This window comes from Dermacentor silvarum, chromosome 8 (assembly GCF_013339745.2).
Source record: "Dermacentor silvarum isolate Dsil-2018 chromosome 8, BIME_Dsil_1.4, whole genome shotgun sequence".
In the NCBI taxonomy this organism is placed as follows: domain Eukaryota; kingdom Metazoa; phylum Arthropoda; class Arachnida; order Ixodida; family Ixodidae; genus Dermacentor; species Dermacentor silvarum.
The window spans coordinates 18416711-18432969 of NC_051161.1; the positions used below are offsets into that span (position 1 = coordinate 18416711).

Below are 16259 nucleotides of genomic sequence, written 5' to 3' on the forward strand. Positions count from 1 at the left end.
CAGGCAGCAGCATTATATCCAACGAATCGTGGACTCCGGTTGCCCAGTTTTGTGGAACTTCTTTTACTTTTTGTTTTATATTTGTTTTCTTGTCAGACTGTCTCTCTCAAAGGAGCCGCAACTTTCTGTTTGTTTATTTTCTTGTTTCACACCTAATTTGTCCTCTTTTGGTGCCTCTGAGAGCGTGTCATTTACTCCATTTGTCATTTACGCATGCAGGCCTATCATTCTGATGTTTTGGCGAAACAAGTAAGTTGAAACCTTCAACTTATAGGCACGCAACTGCGACGCAACTGGCATGGATTTCTCTGTTTGTGCCTTGACAAGTGGACAGTTTCCTCCTCTCTCTCCTGTTGCGCGCCTCACCAGTTTGGCATACTCTGTCGCCGTTATCTCTCTCTCTCTCTGCCTATGAGTTAGGTTGTGACTTCCTGTGCTGTGATGGTGACACGCTTTGTCAGATCTTGTGTGGTGTGTGCGCCTGCATGCCGCTGTCTTTGCTGCTGCTGTGGCTGCTGACGCTTTATATAGTGCCTCCTCTGGTGTTGACTCCCGCGGTTTTATTCTCCTCCACTGTGCCGTCTAACCCGTCTGGTGGGCTTCTTCCCTTTGGATCGATCTCTTCATCATGTCTCCGGTGAGCGCGCGCGCGTGGTTGAGAGGTCCCCCTCCCCCTTTATTTTTATTTACATTCTTGTAACCCAAGGAGAGAGAGGGGAAGTGATGCAGTCTGTCCCCCCCCCCCCCCCTTTTATTTTTAGTAGCGCGTGCGGTGATGCCTGTTGTGATAAGAGTTTGGCTTTGGAACTACAAGTGTTGCTAGTGCCTTGCTGGCTTGTGCTGCTTTATGGCTTGGTTTCGTTTTGGGTGTGATTTTTTGTGCTCAGCAGCTTCGCTTTCTTTTCTGTGTGCCTCTTAAAAGACAAGACTCAAAGAGAGCAAACAAGCAGTTGTGACAGGGGAAATGCATTTGCTGCGATACATGCCACGCAACACATAGCTGCCATTTTTTTTTTTTTTTTTAGGCCTTGGTGTAAAGAAACAAAGAATTCTGAGACACTGGTCACCTCACTTGCAACATGCGTAGCGTTGCGTGTATTGGTCACTCACATTTACTGTGTGCACAAGGGTGGCAGCGACACTCGTGGCCTTGGCAAACACAGCTACTTGCGCCAGGTGCGACGCCCTGTTGTGGTGGCGCTGTCCTGGTTCTAGGGCAGGGCCCGTGTTTTCCTGCAATGTGCGACCAACAGCTCACGCCACGCGACACGTGTTTGACATCACGGGAAAATGTGACAAAGGGAAACAACTGTACATGACCATGGCACTTTGGTATTTCTTTTCACTGTGTTCGAAAGAGCATGCTGTGACCCTGCACAAAGTGCCCACAAAAGTGAACAGAACTGGGACAACGGCACCAAGAGAAGGTCTGCAGGAAGACGTCGCAGACCAGTCACACACAACACCTGGCACAACCCACCCCACCACAGAATCTCAGACAGCCGAGAACTGCGCGGGACACTGGAGGAACACCTACAACTACCACCACCATGATCACAACCGCCACAGACTGATTGTAGACATTTCTATTTTGAGATTTTCCTTTGTTCTTTGCCTGCTGTTGACAATTGGGAGTTCTCAGATTGGCCCCTTTAGGGCCTGCTGCATTTGATGCGATGCTCGATTCTCTTAATACTCAACTTTGTCAAGTAACAAAAACCAAAGATACAAGCTCTCATGTGCATGTCTTGGTTTTGGAATCTTAGTCTGAATGTTTGCCTTCTTTTTCTTTTTTTTTTTTTCCTTTTTCTTGTTTGGCTGCCCATTTTAAGTTTCAGTGGCTGTTTATTTCGAAAGCCAACAAAACCCGTGCAAATAGCTAAGATGAAGGCACGTCAGGATATTGAGGCGAGCTCACACCATTTCTTGTAGTTAACCACATTCTAGTCTACGCTGCATCAGCATATAACAGGCCCTATAAGCTGCTTTTTTCATTGTTTTGCTGGGGTGTGCACCTTGGCAAGGATTGTTCACTGGGTGTGTGTGTGTTTTGTCGTGCCTCTCAAACTTTGCTGGTCGTGGCAGCGGATGCTATTCACAGCGGAGTTGAGCCTGTAGCTGTTCTGGAAGAGTGGCACGCCATAGTTAAGTGTGCACCACCATGGTATAGGATCCGCTGCCGCCCAGCTTCTGTTGGATGCATGTGTTTTTTTGCTATGAGCATGCTTGCCGTCAGGCGCACAGCTCTGCGCAGAGCCATGCAGTCAATGGCTGTGTATATTCTGTGCTTTGTTCGGTGAGATCGACCTTTTCTTAAATTGCCCGTGTCACTGGGAGAGTGCAAGTGTCATGGTGATTGCAAGCTCTAGGTATGTGCACTTTCAGGTAGTATGTATTGGCACTTTTTTCTCCTGAGCTACTCCGTTTATTTTTTATTTTTTTCGTTTCCCAGGCAAGCACTTGTAATGGCTTTGACCGCTTGCTCTCTCCCCTTTTTCTCTCTTAGTGCTTTAAATTAAGATAGTTCTGCTGCGTGGATTTTCAAGCTTAGTAGGGTGCCTCTCTGTAGAGCTAGCTTGTAGCTTCGAGGGCACCTCCTCTATGCACTAGCGCTACATTGCCACGCACTGACTTTTTTTTTTTTTTTCCTCCCGCGGCACTGTTGTAGTTGTAGTGATCAGTTTTAATATGTCTGAGCCTGAGCGAGGCAGTGACCATGCATTTGGTTGCCACTTCTTTCTACCAATATGGGTGCTGCTGCAACTGCTCTGCCTTTTTCGATAAAAACTCTCTCTCTTTTCCGCCTTTTTGCTGCTATCTGGCTGTGCTGCCTCTCATACTTTTTTTTTTTTTTACATTTTGGTTTTCAATTTTGCGAGCATTGTTTGGTTTTGAAGCTTCGTTTAGTTTGCTCACGTTTGTTTTGCTGCATTTTTGTTTTGAACTTTTCTCTCTCTCTCTCTCTCTCTTTATTTTGGTTTGGTACTCACACGTTTTTTTGTTGTCCCCCCCGCCCCCGCTCCCTCTTTTTTGTTTCTTTTTCTTCCACCCTGCCTTCGTGGCTCCCGTGTTGTTCTCTTTGCTTTCCGTCCCCGCCATCTTCTTCGCCTGGACGCCCCTCTTTTCCCTTCCCCGGTCCCCCGCCCCCTTCTCTCCCCTTTTTTTCTGGCCTGTTTCAGATCCGAGTAGTGAATGCTTTCCGCAGTAACTTAGACGCTCGCAATAATCCTGCCTACCAGACCGCGCTCCTACGGAAGGCGTCGGCGGCCTCCCCATCGGGCACGGGCACCGGCTTTGTGCGGTCTCAGCTGCACTCGCAGCCGCACACGTCCACGTCGGCCGGTGCAGGCTTCACGTCGCCCAAGGAAGAGACGGCCGCCGCAGTGGCGGCACCTAGTGCCGCCGCTGCCTCGTCGCCGCCTGGCCGGGAACCTCAGCAGCCGCAGCAGCAGCAGGCATCGTCGCCCCCAGCTGGCGCCAAGGAAGGCGACGCGACATCCAATCACAGTGTGGAGACTGCCGTGTGAAAGAAAGAAAAAAAAGAAAAAGAATGGAAAACAATGGCCGCGAGATCGACCCTTCTTCCTCTATGCCCGTTTGTTTTTGGACGCGCACGCTACCACGTCGATGATGCCGCTTTTTCTCTCTCTCTGCCCCTTCTCTGTCTCTCACTTTGTCCCGATTCCCGTTGATCACGTATGGCGCTGCAGCGCCGCTTCGAGTGTAACAATGTGTGTGCATGTGGCGCTGACCCGTTCCTTTGACACAGCTGCCGCGCATTCACTTTGACCGCCGGGAGATCGAATGCATACAGCACGTGTTCCTTCTTCCCTGCCCCCACACCCCGTTACTTCGCGCACCTGTCGGTTCGCGCCGAACTTGGCTTCGTCGGCCACAACATTGATTCTGTCACATCTACGAGAGCAGCACCCTGTCTTGTATGTGTATGCGTGTATGTGTGTCAGTGTCTAGGTCAGGCTTTTTATGCCATTGAACGAAGGTAATCGAGACGCGCGACGGAGACAGGGCGAAAAGTGGAGAAGACGTGGGAAAATTTGTAGACGAGTGTCTCCGGGGGACTCGCGTCTTCTGCTTCCATTCGCCCCATTTCCCCCGCTACGTAGCTGTGCCCGCTGAAAAGTGCAGTTTCTCGTTTTCCTCCTCTGGCTCTTTATTATTACTATTATCTTTTTGCCCCTTTACGTAGCTCAAAGTTTGTCGTGATCTTATCTCGGTTCTGAACCGATGTGCGAGTGTTTACACGGGTGGAGGCACTAGTTCAGTCACTGAGCGGTTGTTGACGGTTTGTTGGCTCACGGGGCTGAGAGTGTCGCGGTTGAGTTGGGACACATTGCTGGTATTTCCATGGCACCCGAGTGGTGTCCCGTAATCAAAGCAGAAGACGTTCGATATTATCGTTTACAAACGAAAACTGACGCCGTGGAAATGTTTGCTGTGTGTGTGCGAGCTTGAAACGGTAGCGGAAGCATCACTGTGACCAGGTTGCCTGAGAGATAATGTCCGTTAAGTTTGTGCATATTTTAATGCCGGGCAGGGAGAGGGACATTAGCGAACGTGCTCGAGACATGCTACAAAATGTGCGAGTGAGCTCCTATTTTGTTCTTTTTTTTTAATGCACACTTTACTATTTTTTTCACGTGCTTATCTGTCTACAGTGTGTTCGTAAAGTGCTTTAAATCGTTCTACTTTCACCCCTTGCATCCCCCCCCCCCCCCCCCCCTATTTCTTTCGCTTACAAATCAAATTGTGACAGAGGACTTGTCGTACAACATGATTGTTAGTTACTTCGCAGTGCTTGCTGAATTGTATGTTAGTCGTATACAAATATAAATACTATACAGATTATATAAATATATATATATAAATATATGACGAGCATTTATTTTAGCATTACATTGCAATGCCGAGATTAAGTAGGGGAAGAGGGGGAGAAGGTGGGCGCGCAGTTTCACGCAACACAAATACTAGTAGCAAAGTTTTTTCAGTACTCCGCCGGAGCTGGTGGTAGCAGCGAAACACATGGTAGCGGCCCCGCAAGTTTAAACAAAACAAAACAATGGCTCAAGCTGTCTCCGCCTGGCCTTCGTGCGAGCGGCTTTTGTTGGGCTTGCTAGATTTGCATGTTGACGCAGTTGTTCCTTGTTATTGAGACACACATGCCACCCCCCCCCCCCCCCTTTATTTTTTGTTTTCTTCTCCTCCACCCTCTGAATCCTTGCGAAGGTTCCGCGATCGCCCGCCTTGACAGAGGTCGTATTTACAGCGTCTGTCGCCATTAACTGCACCAATTTCTTGTCTCTCTGATGAAGAATGCGTGCGTGAGTGTTTGTGTATGTGTGCGCAGATTTACGCCTACCCCCGTGAGAGTGTAACGACGCGTACAAAGACGGAGGGGAGAAAAGAAAAAAAAAAGTATGTTGGAACTGTGTAAATGTTTGCGCCCAGCGTCCCGCGTCACTCTTGCCTTACATGACCTCACGTGTCACGTGGCTGTCGTAGCCGTTGCTGCGAACAGAGACCCTGACCTCTCCGCACCTTTTCCTGTAACCGATCCCTTTCTCGTTACCAAGTTATCCCGAATCCTTGAGAAAGAATAACGCCTTCTAACTTCCTTCACCCAGTATGGAGAGATTCCAATTTTCTTGGTGTTAAAAAAAAAAAAAGAAACTAATGCAAAGTGTGAAAGGTTGCCGCAGAGAAGAAGAAAAAAAAAAAAAGTGCTTCGTGAACATACCAACTTCCTTTCCTTTTTTTCTTTTCCTTACATATATCTATGGCATATACATATATACATATATATAAATATACATATACGATATAAATATACAGAGAGATATACATGCCTAACCTTCCTGACCTAACCTGCTCTCTATAACAAAAAAAAAAAAGTGTCTCCTTTTGTCACTTTGAGGTAAATCGATTTGGTCGGCAACGCTGGCGCCAGCTCTGCACTTGTACAACGAATACAACGTTTTTTCTTTTTTTTTTTTTTCGCGTAGAAAAGAGCCCGCGAAAAAAAATATTTTTTGTTATTCTTCAGAAAATGCGTGGTTCAGTTTCTCGTATTTCGAATGCTCGTTTACCTTTCTTGATTTTCTTCCCCTTGGTGCGTTGCTTGTACTTCCGTCAGTTTTTTTTTCTGTTTATTTCTTTTTTTTTTTTTTGCGCGTCCTGCCAAAGACAAAAGCCGAAGAAAGCGAAACTTGTGGAGTGATCTGCTGGACGTCGCAGACAGACGAGATCTAAATGTCTCCCGCTGCACGGATTGTAAAAAGGGAAGAATTACGATGGTCGAGGAGAATGGCGTTTTCTGTTCTTTCACTGCGCGTTCTATGCTAAAGCGAGAGCGTGGTGCCTCACATGACTCACTTTCCTGATTGATAGTCGTTGGTTATGATGATTCAGCAGAATGACCATCGTTTCGCGACGCAAATGAGACTGAGTGTAGTTTCATACTCGATACCGCCCTGCCTCCTTAACCCTTCCTCGTGTTCCTCCTCTTTCTTTTCTTTTTTTCGCTTTCTTTTTCTTTTTTTTCCTCGAGAACGCAGTGCGTGCTTGGTCTGCGCAGTCGAAACGTATATGAGACAGGGACAAGGCTGCCGTCGATTTAGCTACGCAACTGACGAAAAATATCAAAATTATCTCGTACTGCAAATTAACAGCAGCGCCTGCGCCTTGTGTCGGAAATGGGAAAGTTGCCTCTGCGTACTGCGTTCATGCCTGCAATTCCCTTTTTTTCTCTTCTTCTTCTTCTCCTTCTTCTTTGGATGAGCGTCGTGTAGTTATTTGTACCTTTATTTCTGATTTTTACGTTCGTCTAGCAATATTTTCGCTGCCGCTCGTGCATGCCATAACCCACGAAAGCTTTCAGTGACCCCCCAAAGCACTCGTTCGCTCAACTAGGACTCCCCATTATACAACCGTCTAGCGGCCAGTCCAAAGATCACCGATACAAACTACACCTTCTGGGGCGTAATCTCGCAACAGTTCACACTTAGAGGTGTGTTGATCGCCGCAGTTCTTGCGAACATTTCCTTTTTTTTTTTTTTTCCTGCACCCAGCCTCTTGAGAGCCCAGTGCACGTGCGTGACGTCACGTTCCTGACGGCACGCAGCAATTAGCGAAAGAAAATTTCCGCAAGAGTGGTGACGATAATTGTCGTTCGACAAAGGTACAGCCTTCGTCAGAAGTTCTGAAGCCAATCGCGCTAGTGACGGGAACTGTCGTCGAGCCGCGCGTTGAGATCCCTGGAGGACCTGTCGTTCGCTACAAGAGTGCCGCAGAGATATGAGAAGAACGGTGCTTCACAGTCTCCTGAGCTTGGGAGCGGCAGGCGTGCTCTTTCGCACCAGGGCTCGGTGGCAGGTCCTGTTACTCGCGGAGAGGCTTTTTCACTTTCGACAAATGCTGTGTGCCTTAGAAGGTGTTTACGCGCGCCCCGCGTCGAACCTCGTTTTGACGCGCGCTGTGTCCTCGCTCATACGACGTCTCGCGGGCATTCTGCTCAGCGTGTCGGTTTCATCTATAGGTATACATACATATATATAAATCTTGCTTTCCTCATTAGCAGGTTCAAGACGCAGAGCGCGTCCTGGCCGCTAGTACCCGCCTCTCCTTCGCGGGAGTTAGTAATGAGAGAGCGCAGAACTCGCGTTCGTTTTCCGCTCGAGCTTAGGCTGCTGCAAAAAATTTGAAGCATGGCGGCTTGCGGAGTTATACTCACAACAAGGGCAAGGCCAATGGTCGGCAACGGGGGAGAGATCCAGGCAAGCAACTGTGAAGGCCAGCGAATTTTGAAAACATCCGTGATGCGATTGCAAAAAGTTCGTCGACCAGAGTTTGTTGTAACAGTCTTTTCGTGCGAGTACACCCTAACCACATTACGATCTAATGGTTTGGCGCGTTCTCTTCGGAAGCAGGGACGTGATCGCAGATTCGCTTGCGACGACACTGGCGATCTTCAGTGGGCTTCTCTTTGTTACGCAGCTTTCGACTACGTGTGCTGCGATCCGCTCACGCTCGGCGTCGAGTGTTCATGCCCCTTTTCGTATAGTGTGAACCACACTTGTCTAGAGGGATCGAGTGGGCGGCTGCGAAATGCGCGAGCGTCCGCAGCAGCTACCCTGCTGTAGCTGCTGGTTTCGGGATCTGTTTTATAGCTCATGAACAGAGCACGTGGCATGCTCACGTGTAGTTCTTATTGCGGCGTCGACCTGTGCTTTTTTTTTTTTTTTTTCACGAAAGATGGTGGCCATGTCGGGCTGATTGATCACTCTAGACTAGTGTGATTCACGCTGTACCAGGCGACAGCGAGTCGCTCTCAACGCCTTCTTTAGCGACTGAATTAGACGAGAGAATCGAACGCGGACGGCTATAGCTCACGTTCAAAACCGAGTTTGCTCGCTTAGTCTGGACATCTGTCTTCCGTCGCCTCTGTTTCCGATATACGAACTTGCCTGTGCGCCTCGCCCTTCCGTATCCGTGCCCTTTGGCTGCGCTTTCGGGGTTGCACAGTTAATACACGCTCACACACTTTCCAGCCACGGTGGTGTTGCGAAGCCGTTGGTCGGAAACGCCAGCTACGCGGCGTTTTGGACGTTTTGTTTCTCGCGTTACACCTTGTAGTGTGTTTTGTTGCATGTGTCTGCCCTGCAAGTACCTTTCGGCCGCGCTCGCGTTCATTTTTCGTTTCGAAGTCATCGCTTGGCCATTTCACGGCTTGTACCCAGTAGCGGACATTGTGTGTTTGCACGCTTTGTTTGTCCCCCCCACCTTGTTTGTTCCGTATTGTTTCAAAGAAGCCCGTAGAAACGCTATCGCGCGTTGCCGACGAAGCGCAGAGACTGAAGTGCTGCTTGCGATCTATGGTGTAAGCGTCTGACTTGATAGGCGAAGCTGATATGTGCATAGAACGTGTCTTCGACAACGCCTAGGGCGCGCCCGCTCATCTTGTGCGGGGTTTTCGAGTTTCAAGCGGTGGCGAGTCCCTTCGGGGTGGGACGCTTTTACGGTTAAAGAGCCATGCCACACACAAGACACACACCGCGTAACTATGCGTAAACGATTACCGTTATTATTGCCAGTTGTTGACTGTTATGATCACGCAAGTTTGGTTTCTTGTTTGGCTGTCGTCTTCATTTTCTAACCCCCCTTTTTCTTTTTTTTTTCTTTTTTTTTTCTGCGATCTCGTTTGAGGAATCGAGCTCTCCGTAGCTTTCCTTCACGCAGGGTTTCTGCCCGCGGGGTGGGACGGTCTAAGATATCACTAAAGCTATCTCTAGCAACTGTAGGCATCTTCGATGGTCACGATACCATTCTAGGGCCCATTTGAACTTTTTAAATGCTACACACAGTTGTGGTGTTAGAAGCTAGATGTATTTCGCCTTTTAAGTGTCTGGCGTCCATCGTGGTCAAGTTGGAAAGTCTGGGTGAATATTCTGTTTTTTAATGGTAGAACTCACGACTGCAATCATCTGCAAAGCAAACTCGTGTCACTCCTCCTCCTCCTGTTAAACCTGTTATTTTGTTTTTCTTTTCACATCGCGAGAGTTCTGTACACCGATCTGCCTGCTGCGTGCTTGTGGCGACCATCTTGCGCGTCAACGTTCATTTCTTCAAAATTGTCATAGCTTTTGCGTGCCTCTTGTTCAAACGTTGCTTTGCTTTCCTCTTTGAGCACATCATGAAGTGAATGTTCTAGAAATAAAAAAAAAAGCTGAAGTCTTGAAAAAAATATGTATAACACCTAGTGAGACGTAAAAAAATATGTGTGTTAATTATACTGAATGCATGCCCGCACTTGTTTTCAGGGGTAATTTATGCAACAACTTATCAGTGGTACGTCGCGGCAAGTGCTTTGCATTTGAAACATTCTGCATCATAATGACCGTTCAATGCCATTGTAAATGAATCATCAACTTCATCTTCTGTTGCGAAATAAAGTTACCCAGCTCTTGTCCGTGTCTTGTCTATCTGCCACCAGGCGCCGCGCCGATGCGCGCGCTGACAGTCGTGGCATCGGAGCGCGACCGCATTGACGCTGCGCTCGAAAAACTTTATTTACAAGTGAACGTTGTCGTTTCTTTCTGCAGATAGGTCTAAGCGTTCAGCACATGCAGCAGTGTCAGGACCCAGCTTCAGCCCCTATTGATTAGTCCGCAGAATATCTCCTTGCGCCCCTTAGTCTCTTATGGATATCATATACGTGACGTCACGACTGTCATATGAGGTGTTCATCATAGGAGGTACAGTGCCTAGAATATACTTAGTATATTCTAGGCACTGTATAGGAGAGAACTGGTGGCGCTGCGATCGTTCATCTACCACGGGAATTATGGTTAGTACATGGATTTGTTTAATTTTCGCGCTGGTGGCTTCAGACCTCGGGGCGTTATTACGCTTGATCCGCCTTTGCTGGCCTAAATTTTATAGCAATCATATTTTTGAAGCGCGCGAAGGCAGTTTTACTGCGCCATGTGCATATAGGTATTGTTAATTGTTGCGTTTAGAGCGCATTGTATTGTTGAATATGATCAATGTGCAAAATCACAAGGTCGTTTGAATCCTGAGGACCGAAGGCAAATTTATGTTGTGCCCAGCATTCTCATGCTGTCTGAACAGCCGTGCTTGCAGCTCCCTCAGACACTAACGCCAGATTTCCCCCTAGTGAGTTTTGTAGGAAACTTTATGGTATTAATTGAGCTGGCGATACACTCGCGCCGCCGCTGTGACGCCAGTGCAAATACTGCGTAAGGAGTTAACAGTCGGTGAAAAGTCGGCGGCTGGCACGCCGCCTTCACAGTGGTATACTCCTTATTATAACTCCTCGTAAAACGCAGTTACTTCGGCCAAGGCCAGCCTGGCCCCTCTCGTTTCTGAAGTGGGTGCTCTACGATTTGAGCCCGCAAAGCATCAAGTACGATCTTCGTCAAAAGTTTTGAAGCCGCTATGTCATTAACCGCATGTATTTCTAGCCGTGCACTGCAACGTCTGTATAACATTCTTTGGTCCAAATGCTCGATGCTCCTCCCTCTCCCGTGTTTTGAAGTGCCACGGTAACGTGGCGACAGGTTGTGCCACTCGCCGAGCGGTATGACCGAGGTTCAGCTCACTAACTGGCGACAAGCTTCGTACTCGCCTTCGCTTTACCTTACCAGTCTGCAGTCTCTTGGGCTTTCACGGACCATTTGTCACATCACCACCAATACTATAGGCGCTGCGATCATCATTAAGCGTGCGGCGCCAGCACTGCATACTTCGTCGTTATGTATTAGAAGAGAAAAAAGGTATAACTGGAGTACAGGCGGAGAGGTTGACCAGAGGACTACGTATCTGGCCTGCTACTGCGCACTAGAGGAAAGGTGAGGGGGTCAAACAATGAGACATCAGGGGCGGTATTCTGTAAGATTCCACCTAGTAGACTGTCCATTTCGGCTGTCACTGATTGGCTGCTGCTTCACGTGCAGGAATGAGACTGGCTGGCACCTTCCTGCACGTCAAGCAGCAGCCAATGGTGACAGCCGAAGTGGACAGTCTGCTAGGTGGACTCTTAGCCCCCCCAAACCTAAGGGAATCGCAGAAGTGAGCTTCTCCTCATAAAGACTCCTATTGCGGAGAAACCGGCTCTACAGGCACTCTTAGGCAAGCTGCGTGTGTATGAAAGTGTTGATTTTATTGCAATGCAATTATACAGACACTCGAGGCGCGTTGCGCCGCCACCGTGCTCTTCTGGTATTGACAGAGCGTGCGCGGCCCGCGCGTGGAGGGTTAGAAGGTCTCCAGAGACGCGCAGTGCGTTTGCCTGCAAAAGCGACGAAGGCAGGTGCACGCACAGTCGCGCTCCGCTCCATTTGCTCTACCGGAACCAGGGTAGCGTTACGGCTTCCGCTGCTAGCATGGCCGTTGTGCACACACACATTGGCGTTCCTGCCGAGGAGCCGTGTGCATACCACACCGGCGGTGCATACTCCAATCTGCGCCCTGACAAACGCCGACGGTTTCCCGTCGGTCTCATCTCGTGCGCCATCAATGATGATGATGATGATGATTTATTGGCATCCCCTTTGAAACGGGGCAGCGACAAATAGTCACCTAGCCTGCTTGATTTAATCAGGTATACTATACATGTTCTTTATCTAGCATTTTTGTATAACTCTCATTATTTTAATTTTTCAAAAATTTACCTTGTACCGCTCGCTACCTATGATTTTAAGAGATCAGGTCGTATCCATCTTTTCCCTGCTTTTTTGTTTTCTTTTTTTTAGCGACGCCTGCAACGCCACCTGGCGCCGCTCCTCCCCACGCCAGCGTTCTGAGACTTTCAGTGCGTCGCCTTCGGGCATAATTACCAATTCTTTAGGTGGGCCGCGAGTGTGATGCGTCGAAGCTGACTGTAGTGACTAAGTCAGGATCTCGGTGAGGCTACACCTTGCTAGACCGCTCTAGAATTCTGGCGTTCTTTTAGAAATGCAACAAAATTGATTTAAATGCTGTCAGCACTAACGACCTTCGCTAGTCCACTATTATGCTCGACTTCTTAATAGCAATAATAATATTATTATTAATAAAGGTATTGTTATGGCCCGGCAGTCCCGCCGAAACTTCGTGGCTCCCAGTTGTGTTGCGAAAACGACGTTGGCTTTAGAGCTTCATTATCTCGGGGGCATGTCTCCTGATGAGGATGGCAGTCCCGGAAGGTGACGACTCCGACGAGGTTCGGGTGGTAGCGATTTCGTCGATGGGTGCTTACCTACCCAGCACCTCCACCACACTGCTAAGAGTGTGAACATGAGTTTATTTTAAGAGGTCGGACAGTAACTTCCAGACGGTACTGGACGTCTTTATTCTCTTCTTCGCTCTGCCGTTTCTGTTGTTGCTGCAGTTGCTCAGCTTCGACGCACTGTGACAATATACTAAGAAGAAAAAGAAAAGCGTTTTAACGTAAGTGCCCCGCTCATCCCTTGGTGTAGGCAGTTGAATCCAGCGACACTGGGCCTTCGTTCCTTCAATTCTGACAAGATGTGTCGCCTAAAAATAGCGTAAGCTGTAACACTTCAGATGCACGTTACAGCAGTAAACATCGATTCTTTATTTACTTCTTACACCGTTGGTCCGTATCAGCTCCAACCACAAGTGGGTACAATATATTAATTGCACTGAACAACGTGAAATGCACAAGAACTGTACAAACTAACAAAAAGTACCCTAACACAGACAACAGCATTACGAATCACGGAAGTCTGCGGCATGGACTCAGGGGCACAGTAAGATATTCAGCTGAAGTGGATTTAAGCGAAACCTCAGATATGTCCTTCCAGTATTCCCCGTAAATTATACTTAATGACTGACGGACTGTCCAGACATTTCGCTTTACGAATGATTAATTAAATTGATTCTAGAGGTAAACGGAATGGCAAGCTGTAACACTGCCCATGGCAAACGAACGAGAAGGAACTACATGCAAGCCTCTCCATTTCCCTACGACATAAGGAGGAGAATGTTGTCTGCAGGCGGATCTATCCTTCCGAGACGATGTCAGTTGTTCTGCCCGAGCACCTCCTTTCAGGAAAGCTTAAGAAACGCTGGAACTATAGGTCTGTTGTTGAGTGTGTCGTCATTCTAAAGCGCATCGCCAGCAAGACAACGCGCACTGCGAGTCGGGACAGGACGGAAGCGCTCAGCTCGTGAGCCATTCAGCGCATGATGCCGTCCCGCCCCACCCATCCCCTGACACAACGCCCTGAAATGAGTCTGCTAAACGTTACCAATCGCAAGTACCCATAATTTTACAACTTCAAGAAAGGTCGGGATGCCTCCCTCTTGAATGTCCAGTGTTTTCGCGGGAACCTATACGACTTGCTTCAACCGCCTGCTTTTCGGCGTGTGTAGCATAATTTTGTATATCGTAAAATAATCAGCACCGAACGGAACACTTGCAACATCCTTTGTGTTTCAAGACATGCATACGTGCGTTTGTAAGTTCATCGCGTCGTGGTCTACGACTGAGGTATGGAGTAAGTATAGCGGTTCAGGCGCACGTGTACTCTGTACCACGCACACAAGAAAAGAACGCGGGCGGCATTGCTTGAGGAAATGACGCGTTGAGACGCGCGATCGTATATCGGCAATGACGAGCTTGCCGTCGTCCTTTCAAGTACTCCTTAACGGGTACTCCTCTTCCTCCTTCTGGTCACATTCCACAAGCTGTGGAGACATACCCGCTCGGATTCGCTGTAAAAAAGAGACGAGAATGAATTATCAGGCGGGGTCACTGGACATTTGTTTGCAAGGCCTACGACAGTATACGCTACCAGGCAGCTTGCTCGCGTCTGCATTAAGACATTTGCAAACAATGATCTGAGGCGGAACAATGACAACGACATAAGTAAACGCATGCGCACTTCCGACGTGCTATATATATATAACTATAGATTCGGTGAGGCTCTTCGCAAAACGCGGACGCCCCCAGCATGTTGTGTGCAAGGTGACTTGATTGCGCCGTTGTGATGTGTGTGTGTGTGTGTGTGGGGGGGGGGGGGGGGGGGTAAGGAATTATTTACACGGCTGTGCTGTCCCACCTGTCGCAGGGAGCCTGGCGTGGTGAGCAGGAAGTAGATGACGTATGCAGGAATCATGACCATGGAAGAGAGGGCCATGAACCAGCCCAACATCTCGCCCCACCACGGGTACGTGTACGTCTTGGCGTACACCAGCGGTTGGTACTTGATCACAGAGAACAGGAATATAGCCTGCAATGGCAGAAGACACAGCAACTTCACTGGGTGATTGGCGTTTGGGAAGCCCGTTCTCGTTCTGCGGGAGGACAGTTTGAGCGACGCATGAGAAAACTATAACCACACCTTTCGCGCAGCCCTTTAGTGCCATAAAGTAAGAAATAATGCCGTTTTATTCTTGTTACCACGCCACCCGCTTGCATCCTTTACTCGACGTCAAGTTTGAAGGGTGTTTGAACAGCTAATTTCTCGTTCGCAAGAGCGAGGGAAGACAAGAGGCGCGAGGCTTGTCTGAAACACATCGATAACAAAAATTTGAAAAAGTCACAAGCAGCAATAGAGAGAATGAAGCACGACGAAGTGCTACATTCACAAATAAAAATGATGAAAGAATTTTTGCTGAGCAGAGCTGATGCGAGATCCGTCATCGTAAGAACGCCACAATTAGTGCCACAAAAAACGCGAGACGTGTTTCTGTATTAGTATTAAGAGCTTCGCTGTGAAACATTCAGAAATAGAAATTAAGTAAACACTTCGTATCATGTATGCGCACATCTGGCTACGCAGTCCGAGGCGTTATTGAAACAATTCCGAAAGGTAGAATAACTTGTCACGTACCACACACATGACCGGTGCGAACACCGTCCAACCTAGTCGGAGCAGGAGGCTTGGTCTTCGCCCGATCATTTCCTTGATGTTATCGGAGATGTTCGTCGTTCCTGCGTAGGTGCAGTGGTTTGTTATTTCGTTATCTACAGCGTTGGCAGGCAGCCACTGTTGGAGGACGCTATTATTGGCTTATGGCCTGACACTGCAACTTCAGTGCGGACTTTCAATCTCCTTTCCCCCTTCCCCAGTGCAGGGTAGCCCACCCGGCTCAGCCTGGTTAACCTCCCTGCCTTTCCGTCATGGCTTCTCTCTCTCAATGCGGACAGCTGAAGCGCTGTTGAAGGTCTTGCATGACACGAAACTAGACGAGCGGCTCTAGTTAGGTCACCGTCTAATGCACATTAGTACTCGCCACTTCTCATCATCATTCATCCCAGTACCTTTACTCCTTCCCTCTTCCCCAGTGCAGATGCACAGACTAGCGCGCACTAGCTTAGGTAGACCTCTCTGTCTTTGCTATCAATAAACTGTCTCTCTATATATACTCATTATCTATACACTATATGTATAACACAGGGGAAAACTCAGCAAAGCTAAGAGTGATCTCCGTTATAGTTCGAAGTTACCAGGTATACCCGGCGTTTCGTGTCATTTCGACCAAACGTTTTTAAATCGCGGTTTCTCGTCGACCAACAGAGTGATGAAAGGGGCCAGCTGGTGGTGATGGCCAACTTCACTAAGTGGCTCAGAAAACGCTAATGTCCGGAGACCGGCGATTTAGGAATTTTCGGTTTTTATTTCTGTTGGCTTATTTTTGTGCGGCAATATTCCGTCCTTCTCAGCAGGACACTTTAATAACCTCTAGGACAAGTAATTGTGATTGACACTGAAGGC

The 16259-nt window shown here is 48.3% G+C and overlaps 2 protein-coding genes and 1 long non-coding RNA gene across 8 annotated transcripts in view; 1 reads left to right on the forward strand and 2 right to left on the reverse strand.

Moving 5' to 3' along the window:
- LOC125947799 (uncharacterized) overlaps positions 1-3360 on the reverse strand; it is a 32590-nt gene extending 29230 nt beyond the window's left edge. Inside the window, exons 1-2 of the long non-coding RNA XR_007468492.1 lie at positions 3237-3360; positions 1111-1233 (exon numbers count right to left, since the gene is read on the reverse strand). This is a non-coding gene — a long non-coding RNA (uncharacterized LOC125947799). The remainder of the gene's footprint in view (positions 1-1110; positions 1234-3236) is intronic.
- The window catches only part of LOC119460722 (plasma membrane calcium-transporting ATPase 2), a 336648-nt gene extending 326670 nt beyond the window's left edge, over positions 1-9978 (forward strand). For 2 of the 4 annotated variants that reach the window (XM_049673162.1, XM_049673164.1), the window contains 2 exons: positions 220-249; positions 3180-9978. In XM_049673162.1, the coding sequence (XP_049529119.1) occupies positions 220-249; positions 3180-3527 (378 nt within the window). In that variant the 3' untranslated portion in view covers positions 3528-9978. The remainder of the gene's footprint in view (positions 1-219; positions 250-3179) is intronic. The other 2 variants (XM_049673163.1, XM_049673165.1) reach the window with 1 other exon arrangement.
- Positions 9979-12781: 2803 nt separating this feature from the next.
- LOC119460723 (uncharacterized) overlaps positions 12782-16259 on the reverse strand; it is a 126917-nt gene continuing 123439 nt past the window's right edge. The window contains exons 25-27 of one of the 3 annotated variants that reach the window (XM_049673168.1): positions 15375-15475; positions 14601-14771; positions 12782-12922 (exon numbers count right to left, since the gene is read on the reverse strand). In XM_049673168.1, coding sequence (XP_049529125.1) covers positions 12797-12922; positions 14601-14771; positions 15375-15475 — 398 coding nt within the window. In that variant the 3' untranslated portion in view covers positions 12782-12796. The other 2 variants (XM_049673167.1, XR_007468490.1) reach the window with 2 other exon arrangements.